The 15,212-nt window shown below is 39.7% G+C and overlaps 1 protein-coding gene across 1 annotated transcript in view; it reads right to left on the bottom strand.

Moving 5' to 3' along the window:
- Positions 1–15,212, bottom strand: part of slit1 (slit guidance ligand 1) — a 219,704-nt gene that overhangs the window by 19,083 nt on the left and 185,409 nt on the right. The window contains 7 exon segments of the mRNA NM_001097233.1: positions 7,105–7,199; positions 9,465–9,589; positions 11,036–11,199; positions 12,025–12,096; positions 12,290–12,361; positions 12,711–12,782; positions 15,087–15,155. Of these exon segments, the coding sequence (NP_001090702.1) occupies positions 7,105–7,199; positions 9,465–9,589; positions 11,036–11,199; positions 12,025–12,096; positions 12,290–12,361; positions 12,711–12,782; positions 15,087–15,155 (669 nt within the window).

Consider the following 15,212-nt stretch of genomic DNA (forward strand, 5'->3'; position numbering starts at 1 on the left):
GTCTGCTCATTTTGTGACCTGGCCACATAAATGAATGTAAAATAACTGATTTGGCAACTGATATCTGTACATGTATAATAAACTTTTAAAGAAGGAGCTAGAAAGGGGGAATGGACCCCTGTATCGTCTTTAAACCAGTCTTTAAACCCCACTGTATATATGTTCAGTAAATTAAATAGGTTCTTAAACCTCCACAAGCAAACTGTGAGACATCATAAACATGTCCATATAGAGTGCTTTCATTATGATCTGATGCCCATCTCCCCAAATGAACATGATAAGAAGATAAGAATCATGACATTAAAATAACCCATTCCGGCTTTACTTAAGAAAGAATATGTAAAAGCCTTTTTTTTAAAAAAAAAAAAACCTTTTTGGACTCCATTCTTTCTTTTGTTTTCCTTTTCGCTTCATCTTCCCCCTTTCTAATGGAGGTGTTCACATCTGAACTATCTGTCATACTACTGCTTTCATTTGAAATATAATCTACTCTCTGTAAATTCCCCAAAATAAAAGAGAAGAGAAAAAGCAGCTTGGAAACATTTGTGCTCAGGTTGAAAGCTGTGAAGAGTAAATGGTTTGATTGAATGGCTTTGCAAACCCCCAAAGGAAAATATAGGCCTATTGTAAAGATGTTTGGTTGCCTAGGCGACGGAACGAGAAGCCATTTAGCATTTTATTTTTTTTTTTTTACATCTGGTAATTTTAGGCTCTTAGAAGCAGGGCTGGTCATTTCTGCTTCTTGATTCAACATCATTTTCAAATAACCCAATTCTCCGGTCTTTCTCCTTGACCAAGATGTATTTTTGGCAACTAATTAGCTTCCAGGGAATCATGAAATGTAGTGAATAGGTGAAAAGTGGGTCTCCTTGTTCGAAATATCTGGACTTTAAGTGGTCGTTGGGTGATGGGTAATGCTGTCAATTTGGATGCATATGAAATAGGAAGTAAATCACAGTAATTATAGAAGGATCTGTCACACTATAGAGAGAAGTAAAAAAAATACTATTTAGAATGTAAATAAGTGAAGCGACTGACAATCTTTCATTAGCAGTCATCATTTTTTTTGTAGATAAGAACATAACAGATGGCAGAATGATGTAAAGAAAAGGTTAATTGGAGGATAAGAATATAAAAGAGAGGTAGGTAGAATAGTCCCAGGCATTAAATATCTTCCCTGCATTTATTGGAAAAAAAAAAATAAGAAGCAGATTTAGGTGATATAAAAGATATACTGAGTGATTCCTTCGCTTACATTGAGTATAATCCCGGACATTAATAAAGAACTAAAACTAGTCCTCTGCGCCGCACACTGTAAGATCTGCGCATTATGGATTCATTTCATTAAAAAAAGAACAGAATTCTATTTCTAAACGAGATTAGTTTTGCTGGATTGGGGTGCTCTTACTGCCGTCTGGCTATAATTAATAAAGAGCGCTCTATATTCCACATGCCTAGCGTTTCGGGAAATCATCCAATGGGACTTAGCTCTCATTTTTTTTTCCAATTCAAATATAAATGACATAAATAGCTGAAATAGGTTTAATATAACATGGATTTGGGTAGAGTTGTTGAGATCTGGGTATATATTTCATTAATAAAAGAGTTAAAAAAAGGATCTAATAATATTTTGGTAAGGATTTAGATTTTTTGTTTTTCATTTGACATTTATGTATCTATATAATATACATACTGTACTGTTGGTGTGTCTAAACTATGTTATGTTCTTCTAACAAGCCTCATTTTATAGTTATGGATAAGTATTATGTATAAGACAATTTGGGCAAGGAAAGGTGGCGTCACACGGTGGGGGTGGGAGTACTTTACTCTATTGCACATAAGTGAGTCTGTCGAGGGAGGACCAGGGTTAGTTTTTAAATTAAATCTAAGAAACTGCTATTTATTTGAATATTATTAACAATATTAGTAAGAATGAAACATATCAGGGGAGGAGGGTGACATTTTTGTTTGGGTAGACTTTCCACTGGAGAAAATAAAATTGTATATGAATATTTAGTTGTTGATTGTCCCTTGAGCAGAACCGTGCCAAGATGGGCAACCTGGGCCGCTTCAGCGCCACCGCTGCAGGGGGGTGGGGGTTGCATGCACTGGAGAGACACTGACAAGCAGCAGTGGGGAATGACTAAGGGTAGGCGAAGGAGGAGGTTTTGCCTAGCACCCCCACCCCCTCCCTAGGCACGTGCCCCTTCTGCCTAATCCTAGTTCCAGCCCTGTCTTTGAGGCTAATCCTGCCTAACTATTCATTGTTCTCTACCTGAGAGCAAAAGATAATTTTCACAGGTCTATTGCAGTTAGAATATAAACAAATATCTGCTTGGTAGCTGAGGGGCATTAGGGCAACAGTAGCCACTGTTAATACCTAAAGTCCTAAACTTAGAAGTCTAAATCCAGCAAGCCAATCCTTCCCCTTTATGTATAACAGCTTTAGGTATCTTCTGAATTGTATGGTACCACCCTGTTTCTTTAATTAGATTTACGACCTGCAGATAGTTGTAATGTAGCAAGCATTTTGGTTACTTTGGAATAATTTTTCTTGCTTTTCTGCTCCTCTCCAACATGGCATTTACATTATTATCTGGATGGGAGAGCCACTCACAGCGCTGGGAATTAAGCGGATTACACTGAGTGCCAGAGGAGTTCATTTAACTGAGACATTATTCATAGTGTTATATCAATGCTAATTATCGCTGGTTATTGCTTGCTCCTATCTTCCTCTGGAATGAGTGTATCTGTGTTTGTTAATGTGGATATTTATATGTATAGTAGGGATGCACTGAAGTCCCAGAACCCTTTGCAGGATGTGGATTCAGTCAAAACCAAATCTAAAACCTTAATGTCATTTGACTAAAGAACAAAAAACTTTGGTTTTCTTAAGTAAGGTACAAGTTTTGTACAAAAATCTGTGGGTTCAATGCATTGTTATTGTTTATTGTATATATTTACTGCATATACAGGCAAGTGCATATTAAAAAAAACAAAACTTTTTTCAGCACACAGCCTATATACATTGTTGTACAACTGCTTATTGGCTGGATACCTGCAACACCATCTACACTTTATGGCCCCCCAGAGCCGCAGACCCTCCTGTCTCTTGTTACCAGATCTTCTCACTACAAGTAACTGTCCTTCAGGCATGAAATGTGTAAGACAGATGTTCTAATTGACTGAGCGTAATTAGTCTTACGGGGGTTGAATAAAATGGAAAGCAATTGAAAAGTGGCTGAATGAAAGGGATAATGGCACTTACAGTGTCTAGGATTATTAAAAGAACAATACCTCTTACTTTGATTAATACATTGATGGTAAAACAATGGAAAACAGATCCGGCACTTGGCGTTGCCCTGTATAATAAGCAAGGAGTAGTGATGAGCGAATCTGTTCCGTTTCGCTTCGCCAAAAAATTCGCGAATCTTTCAAAAGATCTGCGAAAAGGAGAAAAATTCGCGAAACGGCGAGAATGCCGTGCGACAAAAAAAAATTGTTGCCCGCAGCTATTATTTTGTTGCACGGCTATTGTTTAGTCGCCCGTTGCTATTATTTTGTCGCGCGGCTATTGTTTAGTTGCCCACGGCTATTATTTTGTCGCGCGGCTATTGTTTCGTCGCCCGCGGCTATTATTTTGTCGCGCGGCTATTTCGGCGCCCGCGGCTATTATTTCGTCACGTGGCTATTCTTTTGAAGCCGGCGACAATTTTTGGATGTGCGGCGAATTTTTCCGCGGCAAATTTTTTCATCCGTTTCGCCAAACAATCCACCAATGGCGAAACGCGGAAATTCGCCGTGAATCCATGCCTGCCGAAACATTTCGCCCATCACTAGCAAGGAGCATACCTAGGACTCACCTGGAAGTTGGTTTAAAATGGAACGTGCCTCTAGGTCATCCAGTCCTCTTTGTGAAGACTTAAAGGGAAATATACCCACCATGAGTTAATTTAGTTGGGCTAATATAGAAAAGCTACATAAGCACTTCCAGATATAAGTAAAAATATAATTTATTTTTACACTGACATATCTGATTACACAGACTGAAAGGACTGTCAGTTTGTTTGCCCCCCCCCCTATAGAGTCTCACTGAATGGCAACCCCTCCCTTATCTTGTGAAGAGAAGGATTCTGGGACCTGAAGTCCCTCTGCTTTTTAGAGAATTTTGGCACCACCCACTAAGGGAAAGCAGAGAGACTTCAAGTCCCAGAATTAGGGATGCACCGAACCCACTTTTTTGGGTTCTGCCGAACCCCCGAACCCACCCTGATGGATTCTGCAGAATCCGAATTAGCATATGCTAATTAGGATCGTGAAGGGTTAAAAATCCCCCCCCCCAAATTTTAACCTTTTACGAATGCTAATTAGCACATGCTAATTTACGCTAATTAGGATTTGGATTCGGTTTGGCTGCGACCGTGGATTCGGCCGAAATCGAATCCATCAAAAAAAGGCTGGATTCGACCCGAATCCCGAACCGAATCCGGGATTCAGTGCATCCCTACCCAGAATGCATCACTTCAGTGGAACAAAGTAAGGGAGGGGTTGCATTACACGCTCGGAATAAGGCATCTTGGGAAACAGCTTGTGTGTGGGGTATGGAGTATGTTAGTGTAAAACAAAAATATCTTTATATCTATATCTGGAAGGTCAGATGTTTATTCGCCTTTTCTACATAAGGCCAACTAAATGGGCTCGTGCCAAATGGGGGAGTCCGGCCTCCCTGTAACTGAGTTAGCAGCACTGTCAATCCCTCCTTTATTTAATTTCAGGCCAACTCTCTGAAGTAATATAATATTTTATCATATTGGTAAAATAAATTAATAAGCGAGTATCCTTTTAAGAGCCAACAGCGCGCACATCCTAATGAATCAGATTGGAACTTGATCTGCTTCGCATCATTAAATTCATTATTTTGAGCCTATATTTAATGTCTGTTTAAGAGGCATCGGAATGAGGTTAAGGAGGAGGTTTATGTTTTCTCAGCCGCGCGGTTAGAATTTCTCAACTGTAAATCACTGTAAGTTTAAATGTTACCATAGAAACACAGAAAATAATTTCAGCCTCGTCCAAGAAGTCTCAAATAATCTATTTTAAATTTACCTGCAGACAAAATAGTTGCGAATGTCATTTGCAGAGACGAGGAAACTGAGCCAATCAGCACAGTGCTTTTCAGACAGCATCGCCAGCATTTTCAGAGTAAAGGTTTAAGAGGGGGGGTGTAGTGTCATGTAGATGGAAGCAACTTTACTACTGGGTGCCACTGGGGCAAAGTGGGCAAAATACACTATATCTTCTCCCACAATGCAGCATTTTGCAGAATTCCATTGTAACTGCTCCTGCTGAAATCTGGAACCATACATTATAGGATGTTTTATGCAGGCCACAGGGCAAGTGCAAAATACAAACACAAACTGCCATGTTTTCTGCATACTGGCTCCTCGCCCTGTGCTATTCTAAAATGTTGCAGGTCTCTGTGCTCCAAAACAGAAAGGAAAGAGCTGCATGTTGTCCATGAATACAGTGCTGCCTGTGTCTGGCAGCACTGTATTCATGAGGGGTGTGGAATGCATGCAGGCATCCCTACTCCTGCCCCGATCACGTATCATTCAAATGTGCAAGTTAGGGAGCACCAGGGGGTGCAGGCTGCAACAGGGCCCTGTACTTACCACCTGCCCAATGACAGTGAGCAAGGCAGGCTGACCCTTAATGTGCCCAGGGTCATAATAACTTACCTCTTACATTTACTAACAGACTGCACATGTACAATTGGCAATAGCAACCAATAAGAAATATGCTTTGAACAGTATTGAACAAGTTGTCATTTATTACATTACCTGGCACATAACCCTAGCAACGAGGGCCGATGCCAAAAGTGGAGAGTTGTTGAAAAACAACTTATATTTTAAACTTAAATTAATAGCTTTGTAGCACACATACTAAATGACTGTTTCTTATTTCATGAAAAACACTCTCCTTTGTTTTATAAAGGGGCATTAAATGAATATAACCTGCGTGTGTGCAAATCCTCCCATCTCTAATTACTAGCATTTCATATTTAGTGGTTTGGCTTTCCAGTAAACTAGTGATCCTGCCGGTGACAACAGGCCAACTAACCTGCACTCTGCTTCCATTCACCTACAAATTCATTTTAAAAAAATTGTAGAAGAATTAACCAGTGTCCGATGCCTGAAAAGGAATAACCAGAGCAAACCTGACATTTCTTTATCTCATTGTGTGATGGGAACATCAGAGGGTCTGTGGAGCAATTATAGGGTGGACAAAGTATTAAGCCAGTTACAATGAGATTTGCTCTTCTAGATATTCTTGGAAGAGCTGCCTGAAGACGAATTATGGTGAGAAATAGAGGTCTCCTAGATATTCCTGGAAGACCACATATAGTAAGACTTGGAGCTCTTCAAGATATGCCTGGAAGACCTGCCTGAAGGCCACTTATGGTGTAAACCCAGTTACAATGAGATTGGGGGTGACTGTTTATTTGCTCATCTAGATATTTTTGAAGACCTGCCTGAAGACCACTTATGGTAAGACATGGAGTAAACATGTCTTACTTTGTGGCAACAGTTTAGGCAAGGGTCTTGTTTCAGCACAATCATGCCGCCATGCACAAAGTAAGGTCCAAACAGAATGGATTTGCTGAGATGGGAGTGAAAGAACTTGACTCGCCTGCTTAGAGCCTGGATCTATCCAACTAAACACCTGTGGAATGAACTGGAATGCCAATATGAGCCTCTGATACCCAGAATCAGTGCCCATACTGTTGGATATGAATAAAAGCAAATCCCACTAACAGTTTTTCACATCTCCTGGAAGGCACAGATGAAGCGGAGTGAACTCATTGGTATGTTTCATATCATAGTCAAGGCAAATCATTCCCGATAGGTCGATCAGTTGAATACCTTGATGGCTGGCCTCTGTATGACACCTTTAAGTGCTATATGAAAGCAAAGTATGCTGGTAGAGAATACGCCCATTTGTGCCAGCAGCCTAATTGCATACATTTTTCCTGTAAAGTCATTATAGCATTCAGACTGGTACATTAATGAAAACCTGTTCTACACACACTTGCTATTTACTCACATAAATCCACTTCCTTCTTCTTTGGAAAGACACAGTCCCTGATTCTCGCAGGGGTTACTGGAACACGCGTTCAGGGAGATTTCACAATTTTTGCCCTAAGCAAACACAGAAAATAGTGCAATATAATCTCATGTCTAGGGAGAACGTTGCATGCAGCAATTTATATATGGGCACAAAAGTATTCATATAGCAGAGTGGCTTAAATATAATACTGCTTCAGAAATATGCAGTTCAGGCAGGGGGACTATTTTAGGGGAGAAGCAAACTCCCAATAGATGAGAACACTTGGGTTTATAAGTAGGTCTCTAGGCTATTAGCTATGTACCTTTGTTACATAATATTTGCTAGTGCACCACGCACATTGGCATTTGGACCAGCTATAAAGCACACAAATAACTTCCTTCTGATTGCCATCAAGCAACGGCAACGTCACTTTCATCATAAAAAATCATAGATTCCAATTTTTAAAGGCAAATGCACCTTCCAATGGAAAACTGGATCCACATAGAGAACCTGTTTGCATTAGATGCAATTCCTTGTGTGACCACTGGGATGATACACAGGAACACAATACAAGGCGCAAAGTTTGCCTTGGTCTAGTCACCATTAGCAACCAATCAGATGTCTGTTATTTTTAAAAGTTCACCAGAAAATGTTACCTGCTGATTGGTTGCTATGTGTGACTAGGCCAATAGCAAACCTTGCACTTTTTATAACATAAATGTGCCAGAGGCCTCAGCCTTAATATTTCTAAATCCCTATAACTGTTAATAAAAGCAATTTAAATGGAGTTTTTGCTGTCAAGTGAAAACGGGATAGCAGTCTTTATCCAGCAGTATCCAGATCCAGTTGGTAAATAATGAGAATGTGCTAAGCATTAAAGGGCAAATAATGAGAAATTACTAGGGATGCACCGAATCCACCCCGATGGATTTGGCCGAATACCGAAAAAAAAAATAGTTGCGCACGCAGTGAAAAATCCCCCCCCCCTAACATTTAACTCTTCCGAGTGCTAATTAGCATATGATAATTTATGATAATTAGGGTTTGGATTCAGTTCGGCCAGGACCGTGGATTTGGCTGAAACCAAACCCTGCCCAAAAAGGCCGAATCCTGGCCGAATACCGAACCGAATCCTGGATTCAGTGCATCTCTAGAAATTACACACATAATTTCTTCTTAGACATGTATGTATGTATGTATGTATGTATATATAACAGCAGTGCTGTACACAAAACAGTGGTGGGAGTAGTCATAATGCTTACTTTCTATACATTGTAACAACATCAGCCCCATTATAAAGGCTGTGCTTTTGCTATTGTTGAAAATGGAGAGTATCTCAACAATAAGGCCAATGATATGGAAGCTCCCATTCATAAGTACAATATAAATGCAAAAAGAATGTGCTTACAGCAACATCAGTTAGCAGTTAATGTTTTCTGTTTATATATTAAAAAAATACATAGAAAAATAAATAAAAAGCGTTAACATTTCTGTATTTCTGTACTTATACAGCTAACATTAATTGGTGAATCATACAGGCTAACAATAATCCTGCTAATGCTTTGGGGGGAACAAGTGTTTGGTTTATATGAATATCTGTAGCTGCAAGGACTCTTTTATTCAGCAAAAAGTCACTGGGTTAATAATGACCTGATCCTGCTCAGTGCATAAATAAAACCATTAGTCTAGGTGAGTACAGAAGCTTATTTCCCATTAGATATAGTGCGCGACTACGGAACTCTGTTCTGAAAGCCGCTCTAGCACACACAGCGTTAAGGAAAACCTAGAATCCATTTGTTGTCACTGCCTGACATGCCCTGGATCCCCTTCTGGAAAGAGAATGTATTAGCATTTGTGATTAAGCAGTTTGTCAGTGTTCACCAAATAAGCATAACAAAGCAGTGTGCTAATTGGCTTCGATACGGGACATATCACAATGTTGATCTTTTAATTATGTATCCTGCCACAGCGTTTAAATGAAGCCGCATTCATTACTTTTCTGATGGTAAACAATACTGTTTAATATAGGCAATACGTTTGTGTGCTTGAGTATGAGAATACCGGAGTCAAAGGAGACTTTGGTCATCCACCATGACACTTAAAGGGAAGCTGGTGACAGCTCACTTTTTGTCCCTGTGGGAGGCCAACATGGGGGTCAGCCATTAGGCAAGCCTCCAGGAGGATGTCACGGGAAGGCTTATTGCAGCTTTAAGCTGCTCCGCTTATAGGCCCAAATTCCATAAACCGAGCTCAGCAGTAATAAGATGCACTGTAAATAGTTTGTTATATTTTTTCAGCTGAAAATGTTATTATTAGAAGTTTTACCCCCCATACCCCAAACACTCCTAGGGACATACCTTGAAGCCAGCAGGACAAACGCACTTGTAGTACTGCACAGCGTCATCTTGACAGGTACCTTGGTTTTTACAAGGATCTGAGAGACAGGGGTTGCATTTGGCCAGAATATTCAAGCTTGGAGGCCCTAAAAAATAATGGCAACCCTTGATGAACAAATATACATATACAGTATTATACACAAGACCCATATATATAAATGATTTCTTTATAAACGGTGCTAAGTGATGCCATAGGTTATAATTGGTGCTTAGTGATGTAAATTCTGTCATGTGACTCACTGAAACTGAGTCCCACGACCTGTATAAAAGTCTTGGCCTTCTGCTTTGAGCTTTTATATGATCATAGAACTCCTCAGTGACTTATAATATCCTTATACTTTACAATAGGGGGTACATTATTCACTATATATTTACACACACACAACAAACTATTGGAAAAGGAGTTCCTGAGAAATAGGGAAGAAATCAGTGTGAGCAGAAAGCAGAGTCAGGGACACAGTGAAGATCTCAGGGAAGTTGGACCTATCTGAGCAGGTGCGGGAAGATTTAGAGAAAACCATTTCCATAATGTGTGATTGGAAATGTCCCCTGCCACAGCAATAAAACTATATAGATTACTAGTAGTAAATCAGGAAGCTGGCTCTTTGACCCACAGAAAAAGCATAAATAATGTGTCAGTAAAAACGTTTCTAGAAGGTCAGAGAAAAACAAAGGCTTTTGCTACAAGTACAAAGCACTGAGGGACAGATGGAAGAATTTATTTAGTACATGGAACAAGAGGGGGAAGAAAGAGTATTAATTATGTGCAGCAAAAGTCAATTCACATGCAAACCCAAAAGATGGTAAAAACAAAATGTAGTCTGAAATGTGGCCATGTTGTTAGTAAAGGGGCACAAAGGGCAATGGCACAAATGGTCAGTTCGATTTCTTATTCTTAAGGAAACCCCTGGAAATCAAACTGGTGGAACAGCTGACAATCACTTCCTAATTGGGTGTGGGGGAAGGTCAGGGCTCATGGGAGGAAACATGGAGGTCTGCATTCTCAGGTCTCAGGTATTTCTATTAGCCATTAACCCTTTGTCTGTACTCATTTCCAGGCAACTATGGCCTGACAGGTCCTGCCACAAGTGATTTCTTTTCATGCCTGTTATGTATTTCTGTGTGATTGCCATCAGCACTGCTGTGTTTTACATAGATTGTATGTGTTGTCTAAGCAAATCCTTTTCCAGTCTAGGAACCCCAACATTCTCAATATATTTCAAAGAGAAGTCACAGTAAGGCAACTGCCATGTCCCGGTTCACATGGGAAAAGTGTGAGTGTGCTGTTACTGGCAGTTCTCACTACACTACATCCATAGCCCTGTTTGTGCCACACAGAACTTTTTCAACACCCTAGTATATATTATATTATATTTAGTTATACAGTAGCCAAAGTGGCATTGGCCATAACCATAGTTATTATATTTTATGTACATGAAAACAAAAGCCAAGAATTACTGAATCTGGAATGACTTTAGTTATTTTAGTAAGAGACCTTTACAACCACTACAGGCACTGCTTGGCAGTATTACCATTGCATTCAAACTTTTTGGCGGGAGTTGTAAGAAGCAGCTTGCCATCCATTTCCGGAGGTCCAGTACAGCGGGCGATACCAGGCTCCTTGTAACCGGTTTTCACCCAGTTTGACAGCCAGCGTAAGTTACAATCACAATATAGTGGGTTGGCACCAATAGCTCTAAAAAATAAAAACATAGGAAAGTCTCTAAGGAGTCTTATTAGTCTTAGAAGCAGATTTTCTAAAGCAATTCAAGAGCAGGAGGAAACATATACTATATGACCAAAAGTACATGGACATCCCTTCAGTTACTGGAATCGCCTATTTAAGCCATGGGTACCACTACTTTATACAATGATGTTCTTGTCCATTCTGTGCTTCCTTCTTTGCAGCATTAGAGAAAGGTACATTTTGCTAAATATGATAAAAACCTGCCTGGTCTGAATGGAGCACCAACCTCATCCAAACGGGTCACCTGTAGGATAATCTGGAATGCTAATGCAAGCCAGGGTTGATCACCCAACATCAGCATCCCTCCCTGTACATACTGTATGAATGTAAGTAATTACTGTCAACAATGTTCCAACATTTATAGAGGGTAAAGGCAGTTTATATAGTAGCAAAAATTGCATCAACTTTATATTAAAACCCTTGGTTTTAGAATGAGATGCTTGGCAAACAGGGGTCCACATACTTTGGCCATGTAGTATAACACTACATGTAAGGATAGCTCAGTGGGCAGCTTCTGTTTTATGACTTTAGGAAAACACCAATCTAATGAAGATGCTAATTTACATTTATTCTCCATTTTGCTCTTTGTTCTGCACCTTGCATCATTAGCATCTGCAATAAGTTAAAAGAGGTCCCCTGGACTGGCCGAAAACATACTTGGTAGGTGAAGCTTCAAGCCATTAATAAGAATCTGTATGCTGTGTATTTTCAGAAAGTACATGAACAGATATTCTATGTATCTGTCATGTTTAAATATATGAGAACAATACTTACAGATGGGAAAGAGAGGTGACATCAGAAAAGATCCCTTCTGGAAGGCTGGAGATATCATTCCCATGGACAGACCTGAAAGATGTAGCAGGAAATTAGAACAAGTTCTCTGGTTTACACCTCCTGAATGAGCCAAAGCTCTGGCCAGTTCTTCTGAACTGCACATTCCAACAACCTTTTATGAAGAGAGCAACTGGGCAGCCATAGCTATAACATGTCTCAGTTACTGCATGCAAACCATTCATGGCAAGCACATTCCTATACTTACAGCAATCTTAAGGACCGAAGACCCTCAAAAGCCAAAGGAGGTATACACTGCAAGGAATTATAGCTTAGGATCCTACAGAGATAAAGGGGAGACAGAATTATAAGAAAAAAATACACAGGGTAAGTACCACTTGGTACCACTTTAGTCCAGATTCCTAGCCCCAGTATTAGATAAAACCATCTTAGGCCCCCATGAAAGCCAAGGAAATGCAGTTGCCATAAGCACAGCTTATTGAGCCAAAATTCCCAAAGTGAGCAGAGATATGACTCTCGAGAGGTTCATCGGCAGATACAGGTTATGCATTTCAAAATCATTATAATCCCAGCAGACTCCAAACTGCTTCCTAGCCCTCCTCCCCTTCTGTAATGTATCTGATATTCCAAGGCACCCCAGTGCCAGTAATCACAGTATGGCCACTTACAGTGTGGTGAGTTGGCTCATGTTGGTAAAGGAGGAGTTACTCAGGGAACTGATTTTGTTGTTGCTTAGATCCCTGTAAAAAGAAAGCAGATTGGAATCATTAGTGTGGAGAATAAATATAGACTCACCTCTAATAACACCTATACATGCTGCACAGTAGGACCTATAGGCCTCATTAAATATATACTTTAATATTCTCATGAGAAGATTTTTTTAAATTTCTAGAAACAAGAGCACAATGAATGGATGCCCCAAGCTAAAGGTTGTCAGGGGGGCTGCGAGTTGTTGTTAATAACAGATTAACGGTTATTTGTTCCTGGGTCACATCTGTTTTTTACTTGGCCTATTGACTGGTCCCCTCTGTGTTTCAAATCACCCCTAAAAAGATGAAGTATAAAAACCACAAATACACAATGAATTTAAATGCATTCACGGCTTCACAAAAACCGGGTCAGTCTGTTTTATGAACCATATAACCTGCTAATTAGTGATGATGTATATTTATTTAGCATCCATTTTTGTAGAGGTGATTTGAAAACCACAGCCCCTACTTTGTAACTGACAATATGCGTCCAATTATAACAGACAAGCTAATATCTAGTTCAGAGATGGGCCACTAGTGCCCCTGCATATGGAAGGATGTTATATGCCCATGCTTACTCAGGGCTTAGCTTTATCTTCATTCAGCCTCAAGCAATTTAGAGAAGGTTGTGTCAGATAACCTTAGGTGTACACCCATATGACAAAGAGCCCTATTAGGTTGGTTCTAGAGTTGGTTCTAGTGTGGTTCTAGAGAACAAGGCAAATATTTCCCATAATGAACCCTTGCAAGCCAATTTATTGATACGGAAGCCTCTGCTTGTTACATGTAAGCCCTTCAGAATAATACATAAAGTTGTGTGATAGCAAATAGTTAAAACTGCTTATGTGAAAACAGATAAAAATGGAAAACAGAAAAGCAAACATTTAATACTGTGGATAAGTGAGACAGGAGGCAGAATATAAAATAAATATGGTACATTCTTAAAGGTGAAGGCTGGAGATTATAATTCACTAAGGACACTGGAAGAAATGCTTATGTTCTGGCACTGAAAAGCGATTGCATTCAGAAGAGGAAGAAAAGATACTTACTAGGTAAACCGTGAATAAAGGGGAGAAGCAGGTTACAGAAAAGATGGACTGAGGCCACTTAATGTCTGGCACTATGGGAAATGTCTGGAATTCCAACATAATGGCTACTATAACTATAAAGTGAAACCTGGGGCTTTGTGCATCCAAGGCATGCAACTTTTTCTTTCTTAAGGCGCTTTTGCTTCATATTCTATGTAATGCACCAAACATCTATAAAGAGACTGTAAAACCTACTAGAATTGTATTAAACTTCAGTAGGAACAGTACAATGAACGATGGTCATTTTTAGGGAGGAGCAAGAAAGTATTGTCCTGGGACCTCATTAGGGAAAGTTTTTGGACAAGAATGTACTGTATATATAAGTACATTGTGCAATACCTAGTAGATTGTTTGCCAGTATTTAAAAGGTAATGTGATTCGTTTGATCACATGTCTATACTGCTTCAATATAAATAAGAGGCATTGATTAGCATGGGACAGCCTCATAAGCTATCATTAGCGCACCAAGCCATGGACCAGACCATGGTCACCCTCTTTCTTTTAAAGACTGATAGTCATAGGGATGTATATGACTTACTTTCCCTGCCAATTAATGGGAGAGTAGACAGGTACTTTGGTGGCTCTGAGTGAGGACACTGCAGAATAGGAAGGAAAATGACAAAGAGGCCCCATACTAATCAACACCATGACATTGGGATCAAATGGACAATAGCAGTACTTTACATTATGGATATCCAACCAGTGGGCCTCAGCCTTCTGATGCTTTCCAGCCTTTCCACAAATTGTGTAATGATTTCATTGCAATTATATACTCTAAACCAACCTATCCATCAAGGCCTTGAATTCATTATATGTAATACAGTCGGCACAAACAGCACGCTTGTTTAGCAATGCTGCCTACTTAGTGCTGTATTCTGAGCTTGACTCTAGCCTGGGCACTATCTGCTAAGAGTTTGTTCTTCCCATATCTGTTTTTTTCACACACTTCAAAAACATTTCCCTCCTGAAGAATTTACTTTAGTGTGTGTTATGATTGATGAACGTTATAAGGACCATAAGTGTAAATATACAAAGAAACACACCCACTTTCAGTATATCCAATATATATCTTCTTGGATCATAATAAGTCATTTTAGTGCAGTAGAAGAGGAGACTGACACTTTCAGTTAGGATCTGCGAAGAAGCATAAGACGCCCTACAAAAAGATGACGGAGAAACACTAGCGACTGCACAGATCTATACTTACACCAGCTGCAGATATTTGAAACTGGAGAGCTGTCCGGGTACCATAGTAAACTGATTACCATCCAGGTAACTGCAAGAGAAACCCACAGAGAGTCAGCTTCTGCTGAAGGAATTCTGCCTACAGTCC

The sequence above is a fragment of the Xenopus tropicalis genome, chromosome 7, assembly GCF_000004195.4.
Source record: "Xenopus tropicalis strain Nigerian chromosome 7, UCB_Xtro_10.0, whole genome shotgun sequence".
NCBI classification, from domain to species: Eukaryota; Metazoa; Chordata; class Amphibia; order Anura; family Pipidae; genus Xenopus; species Xenopus tropicalis.